The following is a 25,315-nucleotide window of genomic DNA, read 5'->3' as shown; positions in this document are numbered from 1 at the left end:
ATAAATCCCTACCAGCCCATGGGACTTATCTCTTTTCACACTTCCCAGAAGTCCTCCTTATGAACCTCAATCCTGTCTCATCTAATAGCCAGTATCTCAGTATTCTCCTCGACAATGTTGTCTTTTTCCTGTGTGAATACTGACAAAAAATATTCATTTAGCACCTCTCTTATGTCCTCAAATTCCACCAGAACCTCCCACTGCTGTCCTTAACCGAGTCTAATTTTACCCTAGTAATTCTTTTATTCCTGACATACCCGTAGAAAGCTTTAGAGTTTTCCTTGATCCTACCTGCCAAAGACTTCTCGTGTCTCTTCTTAGCTCTCTCTTTAGGTTCATCCTGGCTAACTTGCAACTCTGTCGGGCCTTCACGTCTCATCTTTACATAAGCCGCCTCCTTCCTCTTGACAAGAGATTCAACTTCTTTAGTAAACCACACTCCCTCACTCGACCACTACCGCCCCACCTGACAGGTACATACTTATCAAGGACACACAGTAGCTGTTCCATGAATAAGCTCCACATTTCAATCATGCTCATCCTTGCAGTTTCCTTCCCTATCCTATGCATCCTAAATCTTGCCTAATTGCATCATAATGGCCTTTTCCCAGCAAAATCTCTTGCCCTGCGGTATACACCTATCCCTTTTCATCACTAAAGTAAACATAACGGCACTGTGGTCACTATCACAAAAGTGCTCATCTACCTCCAAATCTAATACCTGGGTGGGTTCATTACCCAGAACCAAATCCAATGTGGCTTCGCCCCTTGTTAGCCTGTCTACATACGGTGTCAGGAAACCATTCTGCACACACTGGACAAAAACTGACCCATTTAAAGCACTTGAATTATAGCATTTCTAGTAATATTTGGAAAGTTAAAGTCCCCCATAGCATCTACCCTGCTCTATCCAGAATTCTTTACATCTCTGGAAATTTTCAGAGATCTGTAGAAATCTCCCAACAGCATGACCTCTCCTTGCTTGTTTCTAACCTCAGCAGATATGTTCCCATCAAATGTCCTCTCTGCCACCATAATACTGTCTTTGACTAACAATGTCACATCTCCTCCTCTTTTACCACCTTCCCTGTTCTTCCTGAAACATCTAAATGCTGGATCCTACAACAACCATTCCTGCCCCTGCTAAACCAGGTCTCTGAAATGGCCACAACATTGAAGCTTTAGATGTATAGGGTATAAGCAGGCAGGGAAATAGTTAAGTTCTGAGATTTGTGAAACAAGAGGTTCAGCTGAGCATGACTCAGATCAGATAACAACTTACAGTTAACAATGGGATGCTGCAGGCAAGGGTAATGGGTTAACTAGGTGGAAAAGCAATCATTATGTACAGCCATATAACAAGATGAGGTAGAATTCATAATGCGATGTCAGTTAACAAAGGAAAAAGTATTCATTATGTGAAGTCAGTTATTCATCTTGTAACAGCAGATGGCTTAACCTTTACTATTCATACTCGCTGATTGTAATGGTCACTCCATCAATATGTATGTTGCCTTATCTGGATGCTCCTCCCTTAAAATGACTATATAGTTAATTGAGAAAATGCTGTTCCAGAGAAGACCGAGAACTCATGTCTCTGGACACACAGGCAATCGTTCTCTCTCCCTCCAGGGCCCGGAGTAAAGATGAAGGAGGTAAAACTACTCAGTGTTTTGCTTTGACTGGAGGGTGTGGGGGGGGCAACGGGATGACAATATAGTAAGTGTGCAAAGGAGATTTATCAGGATGCTGCCTAGACTGGAGTGCATGACTTATGAAGAAAGATTGAGCGAGCTAGGGCTTTTCCCTTTGGAGCAATGAAGGACGAGAGATGACTTGACAGAGGTGTACAAGATGTTTTCTTCGAGTGGAAATAGGCCATTTGGCCCAACAAGTCCACAATGATCCTCCGAAGAGTAACCCACCCAGGCCCATTCCCCTACCGTATATTTACCCGACTAATGCACCTAACACTATGGGCAATTTAGCACATCTTTGGACCGTGGGAGGAAACCAGGACACCCAGAGGAAACCCAAGATGACAAGGGGAAAATGTGCAAACTCCACACAGACAGTGGCCAGAGGCAGAAATCGAACCCGGGTCCCTGGCGCTATGGGACAGCAGTGCGAACCACTGAGCTACTGTGCCACCCCAAAGATGATGAGAACCATAGATAGAGTAGATAGCCAGAGACTTTTGCCCATGGTGGAAATGTCTATCACGAGGTGGCATAATTTTAAGGCAATTGGGGGAAGTTTTAGGGGAGATGTCAGAGATAGGTTCTTTACACAGGGAGTGGTGGATGCATGGAAAGCAGTGCCACCAGTGGCAGTAGAGTCAGATATATAAAGAACATTTAAGCGACTCTTGGAAGATAGTACAGGAAAGGTATGTCAGTTAGTCTGATCTTAGAGCAGGATAAAAGGCTGGCATCACACAAGGGCCAAAGGGCCTGTACTGTGCTGCACTGTTCTGTTTATTCTATGTTCTATCAACCCACCTAGTCGCACATGCCTCGGACACTGGCCATTTAGCATGGCGGATCCACCTAACCTGCACATTTTTGGGCTACAGGAGGAAACCAGAACGTCCAGTGGAGAGGTAAGCTGAGGAGATTGTGGAAGCATTTGTGCTGCTCCTTTAGGAATCACTGGAGTCGGGGGGGTGCCAAAGCACTGGAAAATGGCCAATATAACACTGTTTAAGAAGGGAGGGAAGCAGAAGATTGGGAATTATAGGCAGGATAGCCTAAATTCAGTCGTTGGTAAGATTTTCAACTCCATTAAGGATGGGTTTGCAAAATACTTGGAAGTGCATGGTAAACTGTGTGTCGGCATGGTTTCATCAAGAAATTACGTCTGACAAATTTGTTGGAATTCTTTGAGGTGGTGACAAGAAGGGTAGACAACAGAAAGACCGTAACATGATCTATTTGGATATCCAGAAGTTCTTGTGACAAGGTGCCAAACAGGAGGTTATTAAATAAGAGCCAACGTGTAAGGGGCAAAGCACTGGCATGGACAGAGGACTGACTGACTGACACAAGGCAGAGAGTGGGGATAAAGGGATTTCTTTCAGGAAGGTAGCCAGCAACAAATGGAATTCCGCCAGGTTCAGTGTTCAAACTACAACTGTTCACATTAAACATCGTGGCAGCACAGTGGCTAGCACCGGTGCCTCACAATGCCAGAGACACAGCATCAGGCTTGCACATTCGCCTTGTGAGGGTTTCCTCTGGGTCTCCAGTTTCCTCCCACAATCTAAACATGTGCAGGACAGATGAATTGGCCATACTAAATTGCCAAGTCAAAGGTAAATATAAGGTAGGAGAATGGGGGTGGGGTGGAAGGTTGCTTACTGGTCGGTGTGGACTTGTTGGGCAGAAGGGCCTGCTTCCATACTGTAGGGAATCTAATCTAAAAACATGATCTGCGCAAACGGACTAAGAGCACTATTGCTACGTTTGCAGGTGGCACAAAGATAGTTGGAAGGATAGGTATGTTGAGAACATGAGGAGATGGTAGAAGAACTTTTGACAGGCTAGAAAAGTGGTCAAAGTAGCAGCAGATGGAACACAACGCAGGAAAATGTTATGCACTTTGTTCAGAAGAATAGAGGTACTAAGTACTTTCTAAATGAGGAAAGGCTTTGGAAATTTGAAGCTCAAAGGGACTTACAAGTTGATTAGAGTATCATATATCATGGAAACAGACCTGTTGGTCCAACTTGTCTGTGCTGACCAGATATCAGAAATTAATCTCCTGCCATTAGCAAGCACTTGGCAAATATCCCTCCAAACCATTCCTATTCATGTACCCATCCATATGCCTTTTAAAATATTGTATTTATACCAGCCGCCACCACTTCCTCTGGCAGCTCATTCCATATATGCATCACACTCTGCGTGAAAAGATTGTCCCTTTGGTCTCTTTTATATCTTTCCCCTCTCACCCTAAACCTATGCCCTCTAGTTCTGGACTCCTCACCCCAGGGAAAAGACTTTGCCTATTTATCGTATCCATGCCCTTCATGAATTTATAAACCTCTATAAGGTCACCCCTCAGCCTCTGATGCTGCAGGGAAAACAGCCCAAGCATGTTCAGCCACCCCCTATAGCTCAAATCCTCCAACCCTGGAAATATCCTTGTAAATCTCTTCTGAACCCTTTCCAGTTTCATAACATTCTTCAGCTAGGAAGGAGACCAGAACTGCACACAAAATTCAAAAATGGCCCAACCAATGTCCTGTACAGGCATAACACGACCTCCCAACTCCTATGCTCAATGCTCTGACCTATGAAGGATGCCTTGTTCACTATCCTATCTACCTACGACTCCACTTTCAAGGAGCTATGAACCTGCACTCCAAGGTCTCTTTGTTCAGTAACATTCCCCAGGACCTTACCATTAAGTGCATAAGTCCTGCTAAGATTTGCTTTCCCAAAATGCAGCACCTCGCATTTATCTAAAATAAATTCCATCTGCCACTGCTCAGCCCATTGGCCCATAGTAATCGGAGGTAACTTTCTTCGCTGTCCACAATACCGCCAATTTTGGTGTCATCTGCAAACTTACTAACTATACCAGCTATGTTCACATCCAAATCATTAATATAAATGATGAAAAGTAGTCGACCCAGCACCAATCCTTGTGGCACTCCACTAGTCACAGGCCTCCAGTCTGAAAAACAACCCTCCACCACCACGTTCTGCATTCTACCTTCAAGCCAGTTCTGTATCCAAGTAGCTCATTCTCCCTGTATTCCATGAGGTCTAACCAGTCTCCCACGAGGAACCTTGTTGAACGCCTTACTGAAGCCCACATCGATCATGTCCACTGCTTTGCCCTCAGTGCTCTTTGTTACTTCTTCAAAAAATTCAACCAAGTTTGTGAAACATAATTTCTGGTGGTAGGTTTGTTTGAACTGGAAGGCTCATTTTCAGACGTTAATCACCATAATAGGTAACATCTTCAGTGAGCCTCTGGATGCAGCACTGCTGGTGTTTCCTGCTTTCTATTTTTATGTTTGGGGTTCCTTGGATTGGTGATGTCATATCTTGTGGTGATGTCATTTCTTGTTCTTTCTCTCAGGGGGTGGTAAATGGGATCCAAGTCAAATGTGTTTCTTGATAGCGTTCCGGTTGGAATGCCACGCTTCTAGGAATTTTCATGTGTCTGCGTTTGGCTTGTCTTAGGATGAATGTGTCATCCCAGTCGAAGTGGTTTCTTTCCTTCTCTGTACGTAAGGATACTAGTGAGAGAGGGTCATGTCGTTTTGTGGCTAGGAAGGACATCACTTCGACTGGGACAACACACCCATCCTCGGGCTAGCCATGCGATTCTTTTCAATTAGTGTCTGGGAAGCACATACCTCTTTATTAAAAGTCATTGGTCTCTACAGGAACTGTAACACTCAATTTCCACCCCACTTTCCTCCACATTCTTAGATGCATCCTATCCGATCTGGATGACTCTACAACCTTTATTACAGCCACCCACGTTAATTTTTTCTCATAAAACTTTTCGCCAATCCAATTTATCATCTACTTTTTCTCACACTATGCATCAGCAGCATTCTTTTCCTGTTAAAGATAAGCACAAAATTCTATTTTAGTCATGTCCTCTGCTTCCCATGTATGGATCCCTGTTTTGGTACATAATCAGCACCGCCTCTTACTACATTTCCATTTGCATACCTGAGAAGGCTTTGCATTCAGTTTTATTTTAGTTGCTAGTCTCTTCTCATACTGTCTCATTTCCTTTCTCACAGCACCTCTGACTTTTCTATTTCAACCATGTTTTTAGTACAGTTATCCTTCTTTTAGAAATCCTAATGTGCTGCTTAGAAAGTATATTGCTGTAAATGAAAATTACTTCTTCTAAAATGTATAATAAATCTGTAATATATTCCTTACATGCAATATTTACATTAAAAACCTGCTGGCCAGTCTGAAGCCAACCAACCCCAAAAATCTTCCTACTAACTGTCTGCTCGCTGCTTCCCCTCCCAGGTACAGTGTCTGTCAACACCAGAATATCACATTACCTTCACAAACTTTGACTAATGTTTCCTCTACTCGTTCCATTAGTCCTTTCTCTAAAACACTAGAAATGTTACATTATATATCATATCCAATCATGATTATAAAAAAGGAATTTTGCTCCTCTAACTGTAAAATTTCCCATGATTTCTATTGTCTTTCACTGTTCCAAAGTGCCAACAATATTTATCAATTCTGAGTGGTTGCCACAGCAAACTCATTGCATGCAACAAATTATATGTGTATCACAAATGATCAATTTAGAAGAAACACATTTTACATTAGAAATACCATTCCTCAGGCTAAATGCAGCAATGTACTAAAATCTCCCAGGTGATACCATTTAGAGATGAATGGAAAACCATATGGTCAGTAGTTCTCGGAATGGTTTCTTTTGATGACTACTCAAATAAGCAAATATAATCGATTCTAGAAATAATAATACCCAGTTGCACTTAAAGGTCATTCAAATTGGTGACATCTACATAAAATCTTTAAGTGTTAAGTTTGAAACAATATGCTCAAATGTTTAACTCAGAAGATAAACACCATAATCTGGATTCTCAGGTGTTCTAAAGGTCTCAGATCTGTAGCTGAGAATCAGCAATATCAGGGCGGCACAGTGGTTAGCATTGCTGCCTCACCGCACCAGGGACCCAGGTTAGATTCCCACCTCAGACGACTGTCTGCGTGGAGCTTGCACATTCTCGTGTCTGTGTGGGTTTCCTCCGGGTGCTCCGGTTTCTTACCACAGTTCAAAGACATGCAGGTCAGGTGAATTGGCCATGCTAAATTGTCCAGAGTGTTAGATGCAATAGTCCGGGATAGGGTAGGGAAGGGAATGGGTCTGGGTGGGTTAGTCTATGGAGGGTCGGTGTGGACTTGTTGGGCCAAAGTGCCTGTTTCCACACTGCAGGGAATCTAATCTAATAAAAAAAAGTTTATTGTTCAACACAGATTTCTGACTTGCGTTGACAATTATTTATTAGATAGGTTGTTTATAAATTGAGAGATTATGGGAGATAAATAGATATATATTTCATCCTCTACACACACATGCGCTAAATAATAGAAACAAAGAAATTGAACAACAATACTCATAAAGCTGCAGACTAAACATCAGTTTCAACATTTATTTTATACTTACTCTACGTATGGCTTCCTCCTCCTCTTGACGCTTTTCATAATGTGCAAAGTCATCAAAGATTGAAGTGGTATGCTTGTAAGTAGCAATTATTTTAAGCACTTGCTTGGCTTTTTCCAGGGGCACCTCCTGTGTGTCCCTTGAATTGGTAACTGGTTTGTTATCATTGTTTTCCAATCGAATATGCCGAAGCTGGTTATTGGGTACATCTTTCACAAAGATCCACTTAACTTCAAACTTGCCCTTCCATTTATCCTGTGACCAAACTCCAGCAAAAGCATTATAGTCCACTGCTGACTTCATCTCAGCCACTCCACAAAAATGTCCACTCCCATTTACACTAAAGAGTAAATAGAGTGGTCCTTTACCATTCAAGGAGCGAAAAGCAGCATCCAAACGTTTATTACCATGTTCAGTACTGCACCAAATAGAGTATTTGATAGAACGGTGTATATCGTCCTCAGAATAGCTTTTAATTATAAATACTCGACCTGTCTTCAGACTCCAGTCAAAATCTTTGGGGTTGTAATTATGTAAGCCCTTTAATTTTTCCAATACAGGATGTACTTCTCCTCCTGACGGTGAAGTGCTTAATGATGCTATACCCAACACAAAACTCTCACTACTTGCTCCACTGGTCTGATTAAAGCTAGCTCCCCGATTGCGAGGAGCCACCCAACGATTTTGTGGCTGCTGTTGACCTTGAGACTGTGATGGTTGAGGTCCTGGATTCTGTGGTTGTTGCTGATTTGTTGGATGGGTCTGAATAGCAATTGGTTGCTGGGGAAGCTGATGCTGCTGAACAACAACTGGAGGAGGCATAACTTGCTGTACAGATGGGACTTTGGGCACATTGCCTTTGTCTTCCCAAGTTCCAATATTCATGTTGTGTTTTATAGGCGGTGGTGGTACTGCAGGTCCACCTAGTCCCATGTTAGTCTTAGGCTTTAATTTTGGCTGAGGCTTTGCTGGTTTCCTCGCAATAGCAGCCCATGATGTAGGCTTAGGTGCTGAAGTGCTCGTTGCTGGGGTGCTATTAGCAACAATGCTACTGCACATACCTGTACTACTAAGAGCAGAGCCTACAGTTTTAGTGACAGCTGTTGTCATATCTCCTCCGATCTTCAGTCCAGTCATGCCTTGTTCAATGCTATTTATGCCAGGCACCTTGCTCAAAGAATCATTGCCAAATCCAGCTTGTCCATCAGCTATGGCTCTTCCAAGAGAACTAGGTGGGTATCCATAGCTGTTACTGTATGCAGAATTTTGGGTTGACTGTCCTTGAGATCCACTTGCTCCCCAAGTAGAAAAGTCTGCATTTCCAGGAAAAAAGTTAAATCCATGTTGATTCAAAAATGGTGGGGTACTCCCCAAGGCCCCAGGCTGACTAAATACACCGTCTGGTATAAAGTGATGCTCACCATTGCTCATCTGTCCATACGTTGTTAAGTATGGCATTGGAGGATCTCCCCCTGTTGACCAGGGAGCTTCACCAAGTGAATAAGGAAATCCAATGGAAGGGGCATAATAACTGGGCATGTAAGGATCGGACATTGGTGGGTAGCTGTTGCTCTGCAAGAAGAAATAAAACAAAGTTAAAGCTATAAACATACAGACAAAGACTATGTACTTTCTTATTAAGACCACATGTTCTGTAAGGCAAAACACAGCAGACAGTTTTCGAAGTATGTAAGTAATTAAAAGGTGCAAAATTGAATCATTACAATGCAGATAGAGGACATTTGGCCCACCAGGTTTGCACTGACCCCACCCCCTCCCCACCCTATCAATGTAACCCCACATGTACCATCATTAACCTAACAAGCTTGCACACTCGGGAAAAGTTTAGCTTAACTAATTCACCTAACCTGGATGGCACGGTGGCTCTGTGGTTAGCACTGCTGCCTCTCAGCACCAGGGACCCCAGTTCGATTCCAGCCCAGGTGACTGGCTTTGCAGAGTTTGCACATTCGCCATGTCTGTGTGGGTTTCTTCCGGTGTTCTAGTTCCCTCCCACAGTCCAAAAATGTGCAGGTTAGGTGTATTGGCCATGCTAAATTACCCATAATCTCCAGGGATGTGCAGGCTAGGTGGATTAGCCACGGGAAGTGCAAGCTTTAGGGATAGGATAGGGGCTCAGGTGTGGGTGGAATGCTCTTTGGAGGTTGGTGTGGACTTGATGGGCTAAATAGCCTGTTTCCACACTGTAGGGATTCTATCTTCTAATCTGCACATTTTTGCATTGTGGGAGAAAGCCAGAACACTCCTGAGACTGGAATTGAACCCAGGTCCCTGGCACTGTGAGGCAGTAGTACTAACCACTGAGCCAACACAACTTAACATGGCTACACAGCTTAATGTGATTAAATGCTGCACTTCTTTTGAAGTCAGAAGGTGCAACTCTTGTGCCTCCCAAAGTGAGAGTGGTTGACGTTAAGCAGCTCCAATCGCCAATTAAGAGGTTGAGTTTAATTTTAAATTAAATTAATTTAATTCAAAGCTTTTGCCTTCATGTGGGAAAGCTTCTCTACACAATGGAGCAGACTAATTTATTCTCACTCAGACACAACACAAATTTACTTCTAAGGTAATGAAATCTTTGCTTTCAAGTGAATGGCAAGAAGCTAAGCAACTTGAATGCACATTAAACAATCTCTCAGCAGTGTTTGTTGTCACAGCAAATTTAATACAAAGCCATCAATAAAAACACTCAATTATTTGGCAGACATTCAACTATCAGGCCATATTAAATTATCAGCTGTAGGAAAAGCAGTGATATGACTCAACTCACTTTATAGTTGTATATTAGGTTTATATTATAATCCTAAACTGTTTCAATAGTTAATTCAAAAAAAGTACAAAAGCAAGAAACAGTTATTCTATACATCAAACATTTATTTTTGAGACTTAATAATACCCTGGGAATTCAATTCACTCAGTAAAATTGCTCCAACCTAACTACAAAAATTAAGTTGCCTTATTTCTAGCATAATTACAAACAGCATAAGTTTGTACTTCCAAAACTAGGATATTTCTAGTTGTACAACAGCATCTAATGAATGAAGAAAGATAATTCAGCATAGTTTTTCCAAAGAGCTCAGCCTAGGTTCAAATACACAAAATAGGAGCAGGATTCATCCACCAATAAACAAGTTTTTTTCAGAGACTTTTGGGAAATGAAAATGGAACAACACAGTCAGAAAATGTGTACTATTTAAGTGGGCTAGAGGACTTAAAACAATGCCTACCTAAATCTTTTAGACGACATTCTAAGTTACATCAAATATAGGTTTCAGCAGCATACATGAAAAATGCTTAACTTCTTGAAAAATCAGCATGGTAATTTTGTTTAATTTTGTAGGAACTGTAGAACTGCTCTTTATTATTTTTGAAAACAGTAACCATCAGTTTTACTTCATTAAACAGTTTGCTTTACCAACTTCTACAGATCAAAGACAAAGCAAAGTCTGGCCAATCATGCATGGATGAGTAAGGGTTGCATCACTTCCTGTTAACATGGAGCCAACAGATCTCAGTGAAATTAGCTAAAATAAAACCAATTCCAATGAGAAAAGAAAATAGCTGGAATGGACAAGGGAGGCTTCAATTCATACTAAACAGTATTAATTGTACCAAACATAACAATCTGATGAAGGAGCAGCACTCTGAAAGCTAGCGCTTCCAATTCAACCTGTTGGGCTATAGCCTGGTGTTGTGTGATTTTTAACTTTGTACACTCCAGTCCAACACCGGCATCTCTCAATCATACCAAACAGTAGTTGAGATGTTTGTATGCAGAAAGTTTAAGGTTTCCTACTTTGACTTTTTTTGTTGTGCAATAGCCAGAATTAAACTTTAACAAGTGTTAGCATTCTAATCATTTAAGAGCAGATGTGATTTGCATTATACGTACAGCTAGTCTGTCACCCATTGCAATCCAACCATTTTTGATAATTACTCATCCGTACTTGCTTATCTGATTAGACAATCTCTTGGCATCTATGATACCATGTTAGGCACTTACAATTAGGGCCAGTGTAGAGGAAGAGAAGAATCAGAATTATGATTCTGCAAAGCACCAAACAAAACTGAAACAGATGTACAGTCAATAAAAGTAGTACAGTGTTCCAAAAAGCAGCTATCATTAGCTTCAAAATGTAAATTTATCGAATTAAAAAATGTTATTTACTTTTCAATAGAAACTAAAGATTTTGAATGTTTCTATCTGTCAGGGTAAGCTATTGTGCCCGTATGCATATATTTAATGACAAAGCAGAGCTAAACACATCATTAAACCTGTAATTTTCATACTGAACAACCAGGATCAGTATGGTGGCTCAGTGGTTAGCACCGCAGCCTCACAGCACCAGGGACCCAAACTCAATTCAGGCCTCAGGTGACTGCATGGAGTTTGGTCATTCTCCGTGTACCTGCTTGGGTTTCCTCCAGGGTGCTCTGGTTTCCTCCCAGAGTTCAAGGACCTTCAGGTTTGGTGGGTTGGCCATGCTAAATTGCCCATAGAGTTAGGGTTGTGCAGGCTAGATGGATTAGCCATAGGAAATGCAGGGGGTGGGTGAGATGCTCTTTGGAGGATTGATGCAGACTAGATGGGCCAAAAGGCCTCTTCTGCACTACAAAGTGCAGCACGGTGGCACAGTGGTTAGCACTGCTGCCTCACAGCGCCAGAGACCCGGGTTCAATTCCCGCCTCAGGCGACTGACTGTGTGGAGTTTGCACATTCTCCCTGTGTGTGCGTGGGTTTCCTCCGGGTGCTCCGGTTTCCTCCCACAGTCCAAAGATGTGCAGGTCAGGTGAATTGGCCATGCTAAATTGCCCGTAGTGTTAGGTAAGGGGTAAATGTAGGGATATGGTTGGGTTGCGCTTCGGCGGGGCGGTGTGGACTGGTTGGGCCGAAGGGCCTGTTTCCACACTGTAAGTAATCTAATCTAAAAGATTAAATTAATTAATTTTTGAACAAAAAGAACTTGCACATATAAAGCCTTTAATGTATGAAACCATTCGAAGAAACTTCACAGATATATACCGGGATATAAAATGAGATGGAGTCAATAGGCTTTAAAAACTATTTAAAAAACAGAAAATAAGTTAGGTTCAGGAAAGAAATTCAAGGATAAGGCATGGTGGTTGCAAACATGGCACTAATTATATGCAAGGAGTGGGAAATGTAGTTGATGTAAAGGTTTATCAGAAGGTATTAAGAATACAAGAGAGCACAGAAATAGAAAGAGTCATGCCTACTAAAGCATTTTCATATGAGAATTGTAAATTAGGTATTGGGGGACCAGGTGACAATGTTAGTCCACAAGCACTAGAAGTGATGGGCCAGTTGCGCTTGGCATCATGTCGAAACTCATAGCAGCATTTTTGATGAGTTTCGGTTTATGGCGTATGGAGAACAGGAGCCCAGGAGAATGTTTGTATCGTCAAGTCTGGAGGTGATAAAAATATTAGATGATCTGAGACAGTGGCAGGTCGAAGGGCCTTACTTTAGGTTCCTAGGCCTGGTCAAAGTGGCAATTAATAGGTCCAGGCAACAGGCTGTTGAAGGGGTTATAGTGCTGATTGGTCTGCCCCTCTTTTGTGCTCCTGTGATCAGTGGCCCATTGTGAAGGAGTATGCGGTGTTACTGGCACAATAGAGGCTTTCACAGACCAGTGGGCATCACAGTGGTTTGTGTATCATCACCCTGGAGAATATTAACTTAATATGTTCCTGTTCATTTTTTGTAAGTTTTGTTAACTGTTTCATACAGTATCCCACCTGGTGTGGTTGAACTTAATTATAGTTTTGCTTAAAAAGAGCAGAGAGGGAATTTTCAAGAGTGGTTTCCAGGCATTCTGCACGATCTCCATTTGAAATTACAAAATGCGGGAAACGTTCAGCAATTTGGACAACATCTATGGAGAGTGTACTTGAAAGATTAACTCTTCCGCCCGACGATGCTACTTGACCGACTCTGTGCTTCCAGCAATAACACACTTATATAAAAGATCACATTTCCTTTAATGTGTAATTTCTTACAAAAGGAAGTCCAAGGCTTCTGTAAATTTGATAACCATAATGATATATTCGTCATAATGAGCACCAGTGATCCTAATTTAAAGATTATCTCAGGCAAATTAATCTCCCTATTTCTAATGAGTCACACTGAGAAAAATGTCACATTTTTCCCAAAGGGCTGCACAAAATTTCATGAAATGTGTTCACTTTTCCAATTACCCAACTTTGACAATATTCTTTCACATCTTAAATTCTTCCACATTTCACTTTTACTGCTGATATCAAAGTCACAATTAAATCACCATAAAATATTTATAAATTCACATTACCTTAAGTTTTAAATCCTTGGAATTATCCCATAAATGTGTAACTTTGGATTAATGACTTGTTAAAAAGACTACGCAAAACTTACTAAACACGAGTGTGTAAACCGAATCTTTAACTGTGGTCTTGAGTGGAAGCAGAATTGTAGACAATGGGAGATATCAGGATTGGGCTTGCTGCTGATCTCCTTCAATGAACTAATTGATTCTTACTTAAGGTTCATACAAAGATAGCCCCTTTAGTGGGGTGTTTATAGCATCTGTAGAAACACATCTCAGAAGGCAACCTTCTGCAGAGACCAAAATAGATAAAAAGGAAAAAATCATGTTTTCTTGATCGCTTTCTCTCTCAAAGCTTTGACTTCCATGGAAAATGGTTTTATAGATGCTTACTGTCCTTCAGAATTTGACTTGAACAGACATTAATCATCACAGTACCCAATTAATCTTTTGGGTTAACTGTAGTTGGACATATGCCTGAGAGTTTGATGTTACATCATGAGTGATCACATGTTGACAGTACAGCAAATATTAGGTCCTCTGTAACTGCGTCACTGCAGATATACAACCCAGGTAGGGGTTTCAGATAGGTGACCTGATAACCTCAGTCTGCATAGGATAAAACCATTTGATTTCAAACTTAGGCAAAATCTTTGAAGAGCCTTGGGAAAAGTTGATGGGCAGGGAGATCTGGGAGTGCAGGTCCATTGTACCCTGAAGGTTACTGCACAGGTGGATAGAGTGGTCAAGAAGGCATATGGTATGCTTGTCGCCATTGGACGGGCTAATAAGTATAAGGGCTGGCAAGTCATGTTAAAATTGTACAAGACATTGGTTTGGCCGCATTTAGAATACAGTGCACAGTTCTGGTCGCCACATTACCAAAAGGATGTGGACGCTTTAGAGAGAGTGCAGAGAAGGTTTATGAGGATGTTGACTGGTATGGAAGGTGCTAGCTATGGAGAGAGGTTGAGTAGGTTAGGTTTGTTTTCATTAGAAAAAAAAGGAGAATGAGGGGGGGACCTGACTGAGGTCTACAAAATCCTGAAGGGTATAGAGGGGGTGGATTTTTCCTAGGGTGAAGGATTCAATAACAAGAGGTCACGCTTTCAAGGTGAGAGGTGGAAAGTTTAAGGGGGATACATGCGCTAAATACTTCACACAGAGGGTGTTGCCAGCAGAGGCGGTAGAGGTAAGCACGGTAGAGGCATTTAAGATGTGTCTGGACAGATGCATGAGTATGTGGAGAGCAGAGGGATACAGATGCTTAGGAAGTGGGCGACAGGTTTAGACAGTGGATTTGGATCGGCTCAGGCTTGGAGGGTCGAAGGGCCTGTTCCTGGGCTGTAAATTTTCTTTGTTCTTTGTTCACTGATGTTTTATTGAAGTGATGTTTTAAGCTTGTATCTTTAGTGTTGGTCATTCATACTGAATGTTAATGTTAGAATCACTGAATTTAGAATAATATTTGGAAACGGTAATAATCAAACTAATCATTTCTGCAATAACATTTTACAAATGGTTTGTGACTTTATTAATATAATACTGCTAATGACTAATCATAGGCTTTGCCCATAATCCATCTGAAATTTGAGTTAGATTAAGTGTGTGTCATTTAGTGGTGGTATAAGTGGAAGTCATTTAATGCAGTGATTTACTTTAAACATTTCTGAAATGGATCATGTCCCACTGGTAGACTTGCTGTTAAATGTTCTAATGTGTCATTTTCTTCATTCAATGCAGTCTACCAAATGCAACGAACTTCCTCTCCTAGTCAGCTGTATATACCAGGATCAGAAGCAACCTGCATAGCTCGAGAACCCACCTGCCACCATGGTCAGAGTCAGGAAATCCCTTTGACTGGACAGCTCAAACAATCCCATAAACGCAAGCCAAGCATCTTCACTTTGAAAAGGCCAGTGGAGACCTGCTCAATTATTTCAAATAAAGCCCACAACAGGACCTCATTGAAAGTCCAGAGGCAAAGCAGTCTGGAAAAAAGTCCAAATCCCAAAGTTTGAACATTACCTTTCTAGATTGTTCTCCTGGGTTATTTCCAACAATATCCAGGAAACAATTCTAAATTGTTGCGCTCATGTGCACACTGGCACTCAGCTCCTCTTCAATAAAGGAATCAAGATTAAATTGGAACTCAGAAGCTACTGATTCTTGAAGAACCCAGACTAAGCACTATTGATAATTATTTCAAATGCTTTACTGATGATTGGAAAGCAGCAGATGAGTAATTATAAACAACTTGTGTATATAGTAAAATATAATAAAACATCCCAAAGCTTTCCTAGGAGTGTTGCCAAATAAAATTTGAATGTAAACTATCTAAGGAAATATTAAGGCAAAGTTTGAAAATGAGTTTCTTAAAGAGAGACAGACTTTTAGGGAGGGAATTGCAGGGCTTAGAGTCTCAGCAATTGAAAACGCAACCAGCAATGACAGCGAAATTAAAATCAAGGATTCACAATTGGCCAGAATTGGATAAGTGTAGGTATCTCACAGGGTCAAGTAGATGTGATCAAAGAGATAAGGAAGAGTACAGACAGATCTAAAAACAAGAATACCAATTTTAAAAGAGATGTACATGAGAGTACATGAATGATAAAAAAAAACATTACCTGGTGAGATACAGGGCAAAGTTTGATATGAAAGAGAGTACAGAGAATAAAACATGAGAAATTGGATAGCAGCCCATTGTTATCTACAAACAAAACTGTCCAAAGGCATGAAAGAGGATGTCAATAGCAGGAGACAAGGACAAAGACAGAGTAGGTAAAATTAGACACTCAGTGATATTGTCGCTGTGTGATCAGAGGTTCATCTTGTGACTAAATGGGACACCGAAGTTGTGATCAGTCTGGTTCATCTCAGACAGTTGCCAGAAAGAGGGATAGTTTGTAACAGGAAGCAAACAAATGGCTTCCATCTTCCTACTATTAAAGTTGAGAGAAATTTATGTTTAAGCAGCATTGATAGTCTTAACAATTGAAGTTGGAGAGGATGACGGAGTCATATGTGGTGACAAGTAGACCTGGGTGCTATCAGGGTACATTCTGAAACTGATGATGCATTTTCAGATAATATTGCTGGAGGGAGGGTTGATGATAAATCCTTAGGGATATTTAAAGGTAGCTGCAGAAGCCTATATCTGGACAGATAAGGAACAAACTGTACATTCAAAAGTTGAACCTGACCTGATTCTAAATAGGGCTCTTACATAAGTTGCCCACTCCCTATCACCAATATTATCCAGTTAACAATAACTAATGACAAGTCTTTCATGCCCGCAAATGTATAGTATTAAAAATGCAGGGAGGAATCAGCCGATACAATGAAGGGACACTGAGTGCGAGCACATGCAGGTGCGATTGAGGGAGGGAGCAACAAAATTGCATTTATAATACACCATACAGAAGTTTACCACAGAAATTCATAACTTATTCCACTTAGTCAAGTGACAAGATTATTTCTCATGTTAGCAAATGTAACAAATCCTGTGAGATGCAACTGAGATGACCAGATCCTTTTATTCAAGGAAAACAAAACAAACCAGGATAGGGTTCCAGAACTGGCAGTGTTATAACAATGCTATAAATATTTTACAATCATCTGGGTTAGAGATAGTATTTACAATTAACATATCAAGAACATTGAAGATATGGGATGTCAACACAGGGCTTGAACCAGCAAGGATCTGACCAAGAGCACACCCAGTTTTAATTTATTGCAAGCAACCCATTTAAGTGGTGGCTGGCAACTGCAGTGCATAATGGAAGCTTATACCCACAACCTTTTCAGGGATTAACATTTGCCGGAAAATGCACCAGTACTGCAAGGGCAAGTATCAGAGGCTTCCGTAGTCCAAACAATAATATATGCACAGATTTATCACTTCATCCAAGAACATGCATATGCATCACATCTGCTGACAGACTATGGATCTCCCCTTGTAATATTATCTTTTTTAGATTTGCAAGGTTCTGAATGATTTTAAGCTTAGCTGCATAATTTGAGATTATGATCAGTTCAACTTCAGCACAGTACCAAGGAAATTGTGCATTATTACAGGTGTTATCACATGGAGAAACAAACCTATCTGCAGCTTGGGTGGCTGTAAAAATCCCCTCTCACCATAAGAGAAGTAGGGCAATTCTTTCAATATCTCTGCACAGGACTTTGCTGAGGGCTCTTGTTTACAATGGAAGTGTCCCTACTTCTGGACCAAATCATACCTGCTCCAGAAGTTCATCATAACGCCTAAAATTAAAAATAAAGGATAGAACATGGCTAAATGCAAATGTTTTTAGCTAGTTTGTTAACTGATTAAGGTGGGAACTGCACTTAATAGTTCAATGAATTAAAAGTGTTTTCAAATCAGACTGCCCACAAGTATTTTACAAATGTTAACTGTTTCCTTATCAAAAACAAGACAAAGTTTAAAATGAAGATCTGGAAATAAAATAACATGCTGTTAGCTTGTGTTTTTAGGGACTTTTTAAAATTTTCTGGTCAACCTTTACTTCAAATTCCCTGTCTTCTTCCTGGTGACTCAACAGACTGCTGCCCAGCATGTCACCCAAGATATTTTATCTTTAGGGCACTAAAAGGAATTTGCAACAGAGGATTGTTACTTGTGCTTTGGAACTGCTTTCTTTTGATGTATTCTCAAACACACAAGTGTTAACTTGTCAAATGTCTTGGTATTGAAGTGATTTAATTGCCAATCATAGCAAGTACCTAAAAATACTTGTGCTGTCTCCAACAAGCCCAATTTCAGCAGCAGCACTGAAAAGTAAGGGGAGTGGTCCAAGAGACAGACTTCAAGATACCATGAAGGCAGCAGAGTTTGTTGGTGTTTTAATACAGATGCGAGCTGACTGATTTCTGACCACACCGGTTCTAGAAACGCTGTGCACCTAGCCCAACTATTTCCACATTATGTGCTTTCAAATTGTTCTTTGACTGGATTGTTATTCACTACTGCAACTTTCACACAAATTATTTAGAGTTTTATTCAAGATAGAAAGTTCTGCCTTAAGCATGCTGCACAAGAAAATATTTCTAAAAAAAATTAGTTTTACCACAGCATTTAGTACAGTAATTTCACATATATATTTGATAATACCATTAACAAATTCATGGAAATAAAAGCTTTCCATTATGAATACCTTTCCGATTTTAACCAAGTAATGTACACAAAGCCTAAAATTTAATGAACACAAAGCCCAAAATTTAATGAATTTTGAAGATTAAATGTTAATTACCTGATTCGTTTGGCTGGTTAAATAAGGTTCAAAATCATCATCATTCACTGCGTCTTTTTGATGCATCGAACCGTTCTGAACTGTAATGGAAAACATTCCATTAGAAAATGTCCCTTAAATAATGTAGTCACCTTTGAAAATTTAACTTTTAAAGTTTATTTCACATTGGATAGCATAACAGGATGCATCAGATTCAATGTTAGAAAAAGGACAGGTGTCTCATGAAATGCTAATGAACTTATAAATGTAGTTTCAGAACATACTGTATGAACATACATAGTACGCCGAACTAGAACATTACGTATTTGCACAGCAGATCATGATCTTTCTTCAAAAAAAGGTATTATCTCAAAGGGTGATCTCAAATAATTTAGAACAGTAATATGGATACAAAAGATAACTAGCATAATTACATGACATATCAAAGCTCAAATCATTAATAGTCCAAAATAAACGTTCACCCTTCCAAAAATGCCAAATGAGAAATTGTCCCAAAAAACCTCACTAAACCAGGATGATGTATAGTTTTACAATTGTATAAACATTCCACTATGAAATATATAATATATGCTGGTTAAGGTGCAATATTAATGCCAAAATAAATCTAACTGCATGGGTAAACAAAGCCTAAGGTCAGATTTTAATTATTTGTTCAGTGAACTGTGTAAATTGCAATGTGAAACTTTGAAAGTGTAAGCAATTTAATATTCTTAGTGAAATATAAAATATAACATATGCACTTGCAATTTTTTTGCATATAATTGGCTTTTCAGAGACATTACTCATTCAAATTAAAGTTGTCTTTTTGAAGGACTGAATTGTTATATTGTTGATGACAATCAATTCTGCTGTATTAGTAATCGCATTTGAGGCAATAAGATCAATTAATTACACACAAATTCAGGTCTTAAGAGTGGGCAAAAATATGATAGATGGAACACAGTGCAAAGTACAAGTTATCCATCTATGTAGTGAGAGTGTTTTTGGATGGCAGGAGAACTGGGGACACATTGAATTCAGAGGAAATCGGGTGACTTTCTACACGAATAGAAGTTAGTTATTATGCAGGTGCATTAAACAATTAAATAGACAAATAGTATATTAGCTTTTGTTACAAATGGAATATAAAAGTATAAAAACCATTATTAGTTATGGAGGATATCAGGGAGACCATACCTAGAATACTACATGCAGTTTCCTTAACTTGCTCTCGAGGTGTGGGCAACCAAAGGTCACAAGACTGTTTCAGTGATGAGGGGCATTACTTCATGAGGATTTGATTGATTGATTTGATTTTTCATTGTCACATATACCAAAAGAGTGAAATGTATTGCTTTGAATGCTAACCTGAAAAATCATACCTTACGTAAATACACCAGGGTAATAGAGCAGAATGCAGAATAGTGTTTCTCTGCACTTTTGCTCTAATATGAGATGTCCATATAGAAGTCTGATGACAGAAGAGACATCAAAAAACTAGGCTTATCTACAGTCACTGCAGTTTAGAAAAATATGACATCAACATGAAACAAAATAGAAAGTGATACCCCTGAACTCTGATATGATCACTGCCTCAGAATAAGGGGTTCAGTTACTTAGGATTGAGACAAGGAGAAATTTAACACTACAGTGGCAAACTTCTAGAATTGTCTATTGGACAGCTATGGATGCTCATTTATTGAACACATTCAAGGCAGAAGTTCATAATTTGTTTGGTGTTAAGGCATTTAAGGGATTTGGGAATGGTGCTGAAAGGTAGAAAATCTTGCTGAATGGTCTACTGCAGCTCCTATGTTCTAGGATCGGGAAATTCCATGCAGTACATCTCTATGACTGTATAATGACCAATTTCAGTTCCTGGTTAAAAGTTCCCAGCATTAATTAGCTTTTTTTTAAAAAATTGGTTTTTCATCTGTAACTTTCTGATGGTTCCAATACAGTTGCATTGTTTTTATTAAAAATTGAAAAGTCCCTGGTGCAATGCGAAATGAAAGTCAAATGATTTGGTGAAAGGACAATAATATTATAATAGATAAGTCATTATCTAAGTATACTCACAAAAGCTAAGGTAATCATGGGATAAATTCATACACTGATTAATCTCGAGCCACGGACTTTTACCTTTCCTCATTTTAGGAATTTTGCATGAGAAAGTATGACATTTAAAGGTGATGGACAGGAAGTACACAAAAATGCAACATTTTCTATTCCATCATCTTTATGGCATGTCAAAATAAGCTGCTGTATAATCATAAAAACATATTGCAATATTACTTTATTAATATGCAAATGTTTGATTCAGAGGGCCCAAAATGGAATTCCAGTTAATTTGAAAATAAATTGATTCACATATCAATAAAGCAGCTGTTATTAATAAATTTAATGCTGATGTCAAATCAGTTGTAGCCATTTAGGTTTCAGTGAAATCCTTTATTTCTTCATATTTCTCTTTGAAGAGGCACGCAAATTATTGAATACAAGAGTTAAAACATAAGCTATTATAGCCACGTGAATAATTGGGAATCCCAATGTGTCCATCGTATTTCTACTCTGACCAAATTATAAATAAAGTCACTGTAATACATTTAACTGCTAAGGGCACAAAGTATGACATATATGTGAACTTCATTTTTTTGGTATTTATTGGTAAACAACAAGACAAGAACTATGCAAGTATGTTGTTTGATTGAGTGCTTGCTTGGTTACAGAATGGCAGAAGTAAATAGTTGTACATAAATTACATTAATCTGCATTGTTTGAGTAAAAGATATTTTGCAGTAGTGCATGTGGTTAAATGCACCTGTGCCTAGTTAGCAATTTCACACTGGATTACACTGCACAAGACATGCTATTTCCATGTTATACTGCTGGGCACACAGCTGACTTCCATTTTGTGGATAAATGAATAATTTTGTCAAACAGTTTGTGTAGACATCAACTATCAACGCAGCCAAGGTCTGAGAGGGTGAACAATTAACCTAACTACAAAGTTCAAATCTGCAGTTTAAGATTGGAAATCCAATGCTCAGTTATTAGTATTCCTAGACTCAACAATTTTCTCAAAAGACATATCCACTGCTAGAAAATGATCTGAACTTCAGATTTTGCTCCCATTCCATCAGATCAATTGGCCAGTGAGTCAGTGCCAGCCAGTGATCAAACAAATTACTTCTGCATACCATTCATACGGTGGAAAATCTTAGAACTTTTAAAACAGGCCCCTCTACAGCTGGAAATCAAACTTTTCATCAAACCTCAACAGTTTAACCACTTGAGTTCACACCAATAGTGACCAATACGTAATACAATCAGCTGGATGCACCAAGTATGCACAAAAGGAAAGACAATTGGGTACATTCTTACACATTGTTCATCGCACAATGTAGGCATACCAAAAGACCACTGGGAGTGTGCTATTAGGCAATCTGGACACACCAGAGTTGTGGGTGTCTACTATCACATGTGGGCACACCAACTGTGCACCGGACATGTATTACTGCATAATATGCAGAGAGTATGTTATCACACCATGCGAGCACATTGAATGTGTTAGGTGTGTGCTATGACACAATTTGGGCACACAAACAAAGCAATGGATTCTCCTGAAGAAATTATAAATATTTTACAATGCTACAAGAATTAAATTGCCAACTCACTTTCAGCTTCAAATATAATGGCTCAGATTGTTCTGTCAAAATAACAGAGGCTAATGGTGCTCACTATCATTTATGTGCAAATGACTCACGGACTTAAGACAAAAAAAATCAGTAACTAAACTTGATTATTCAAAATTGACAGACGAGTTATGCCAAACCATTATTATTTTTGCTGCTCCTCGGATGCTGCCTGAACTGCTGTGCTTTTCCAGCACCACTCTAATCTCAAATCTGGTTTTCAGCATCTGCAGTCAATGTTTTTACCTTATTTTTATGAAAGTGCATCTTGCCAACTCTGACCTCTGAAAAGTATTAAATGATAAAATTGTGTCCGCGCACGTAACTTATGAACCAACTTGCCGCAGAATCACCATCATAAATGTAAACTCTCAACCCATTAGACTTTAGTTGTGGCTGGAGACTTGAAAAAATTTCCTGTCTCTCATTTGTTTCAATCTAATCTCTCTTTTCTCTGAATTTGGTCACCAATTGATACTTTGCGCAATGATTGACAATTCATTTCACAATTCTTCAATCTGTTTGGTTATGAGGACATAATTTCTTGTCCTAGTTCTAATTGCAAGAGTGCCAAATGCCATCACCCTTTCTTCACCATTATCAACTTGCATTTTAATTCAATATTAAAAACCTACACATGCAAAACCAAGGATAACCAATCAGATACAATTGGATGTCCTGCTACAAAAACTTCCCTTCAATGAGAGGGGGAAAGCACCTACCAACACCCAGCCCACCCCCTCCACTGTAGATTATATACAGCTCTATATGGCATAGTTAACAAGTAAAGCACAGGAGTTGAAACAGAAAACAAAAGTTGTTTCTTTAGTTTTCAGATACAGTTCTTCAATCAAATAATTTATAAATTGAATAACTTATTTGAATATCTAAAATTTAATTACTATGTCATAATCATGGAAATGTACAGCACAGAAAGACACTTCAGTCCAACTCATTCATGCCAATCATACATTGTTTACATTCAAACACACACACAATCTTGGCTGAGTGCATCAAAGATGTAACAGAACTGTCCAGGTGTTTCAAGCACTTAAAGGAAAATGTGCTCAAAAGTCAATTTTGTACATTTAACTAAAATAACAATTTTACTGCATTTAGAAACAATTCAAGGCTTCAAGCTATTGCACAAAAGATAATAAATCAATTTTAAAAGCAAAATCAACATTTAATAACCTCAACTAAGAATCTGCAACAGAAAAAAATAGAATTACAGACTTAAAAGTGTAAACAAATGATAAAGCACCATGAACTTCAGCCTGAACAGCTGTGTAACCACATTCATACATAGAAAATCAAGATAAATTAATACTTGATTCAATTAAGTAAAAGGTGGGAAGCTCATTTTCCCTGTAGGGGCAAGCTTGAAATCATGTCTTGCGATATGAATACTGAAAGTGTTCTTAAGTTTGGTATAAGGGCAGAAAACATTTAAAAGTTTTCAAAGTTTGATTTAATGAATTCAGAAATGAAATAAAAAGGTGCTGATGTTAGGAAAATCAAGTTAAGCGCGCTCTAGCAAAGCAAACAAAAATATACAAAAATGTCAAAGCACTCAGTCTGTGAAATCAAACAGATTGAGTAACGGACCAACTCACCTTTACTTCCCTGGCCTTTCGGTCTCTGATGTAGTACCGTGTTTAATAGAAAGCAAAAAATACAAAAGAAAAGGAAACAAAAAAAAACACACAAAAAAGAAGAAAACACCCGTCAGTACCTTATGGAAAATCGGAATTAAATATTAACAACTCTATTTCTTTTTAAAACACAAAAAAAAAGCACACGCACACACACCTTGTTACGAGATTGTAAACGGCAGGAAATGGTGAGAGGTAGAGGAGTCACGGCCTGTGAGGCGGTGGTCCACACTCGGCCCTCTCCCTCTCCCTCACTCTCACTCTCCGCCTGGCACTCACCTGATCCACGCTGGTAGCAGACATTCTTCATCAAAGGGCGAGCGGGCGGGCGGGCAGCAGGCGGCAGGGGCTCGGCCTCCGGATCGGCCGAATCCTCTTCAACCCGCGCTCCCAGCACCAGCCTGAGGCAACACCGGCTCCAACAAAATAAAACGCCCAGCAGCAGCAGCAGGTGGTGGTGGTGGACGGCGCCGCGGTGTGTTTAATCTCCGCCCTCCCCGGTGTTTGCTGAGGTGCTGCTCCGGCTTCCTCTCCAGGACACAGTGGTTCTCTCTCACAGACTCACACATACAATGGCGGAACACTCCAGCACCCACTTCCGCTCACAGCCTCTGACCTTCCGGTCCCCTGACGTCATGGCATGAAGGACAAGTGAAGTCAGGGAAGGGAGGGAGGGAGGGAGAACGGCCAGCGGCGATTACAGTCCTCCGAAGGAGGGGGCGCACGCCCGGGAGGACCGCAACACGACATGCTGAGGTGGAAAACGGCGGCGCCAGCTGCCATTATAGTCCTCCTAGTCGGGGGAGGGCGCACATGCTGCAGGACCCCAACACGGACAGGCAGCGGGAGAAAGCGACGGCGCCTGTTGACATAATAGTCCTCCAAAACCAGGGGGCGCACAACTGGAGGTCCCCAGCATGAAGAGCCATTCTAAACAAAAAATGCTCAAAGCTTAGAGCAAGCTAATGTTTCCAGTCCAGATGTGATTTGGATGGTAGTTTTGGATTAGGGTGTGCAAAGATAAAAATCACACAACAGCAGGTTATAGTCCAACAGGTTTATTTGGAAGCACTAGCTTTCGGAGCGCTGCTCCTTCACCAGGTGGTCGTGGAGAATAAGATCATAAGACACAGAATTTATAGCAAAGGTTCACAGTGTGATATAACTGAAATTATATATTG

The 25,315-nt window shown here is 40.0% G+C and overlaps 1 protein-coding gene across 2 annotated transcripts in view; it reads right to left on the bottom strand.

The window, feature by feature from the left end:
• The window catches only part of ythdf3 (YTH N6-methyladenosine RNA binding protein F3), a 36,913-nt gene extending 12,193 nt beyond the window's left edge, over nt 1-24,720 (bottom strand). The window contains exons 1-4 of one of the 2 annotated variants that reach the window (XM_043689293.2): nt 24,414-24,720; nt 24,096-24,120; nt 18,806-18,885; nt 7,189-8,757 (exon numbers count right to left, since the gene is read on the bottom strand). In XM_043689293.2, coding sequence (XP_043545228.1) covers nt 7,189-8,757; nt 18,806-18,885; nt 24,096-24,120; nt 24,414-24,437 — 1,698 coding nt within the window. In that variant the 5' untranslated portion in view covers nt 24,438-24,720. The remainder of the gene's footprint in view (nt 1-7,188; nt 8,758-18,805; nt 18,886-24,095; nt 24,121-24,413) is intronic. The other variant, XM_043689294.2, reaches the window with a different exon arrangement.
• Between the last annotated feature and the right edge of the window lie 595 nt (nt 24,721-25,315).

Source organism: Chiloscyllium plagiosum, unplaced genomic scaffold (assembly GCF_037043375.1).
Source record: "Chiloscyllium plagiosum isolate Xiang-an unplaced genomic scaffold, Cpla_swu_hap1 HiC_scaffold_4, whole genome shotgun sequence".
Taxonomy (NCBI): domain Eukaryota; kingdom Metazoa; phylum Chordata; class Chondrichthyes; order Orectolobiformes; family Hemiscylliidae; genus Chiloscyllium; species Chiloscyllium plagiosum.
The sequence above is the reverse complement of the archived record's forward strand: the minus strand, read 5'-3'. Positions and strand labels throughout refer to the sequence as shown.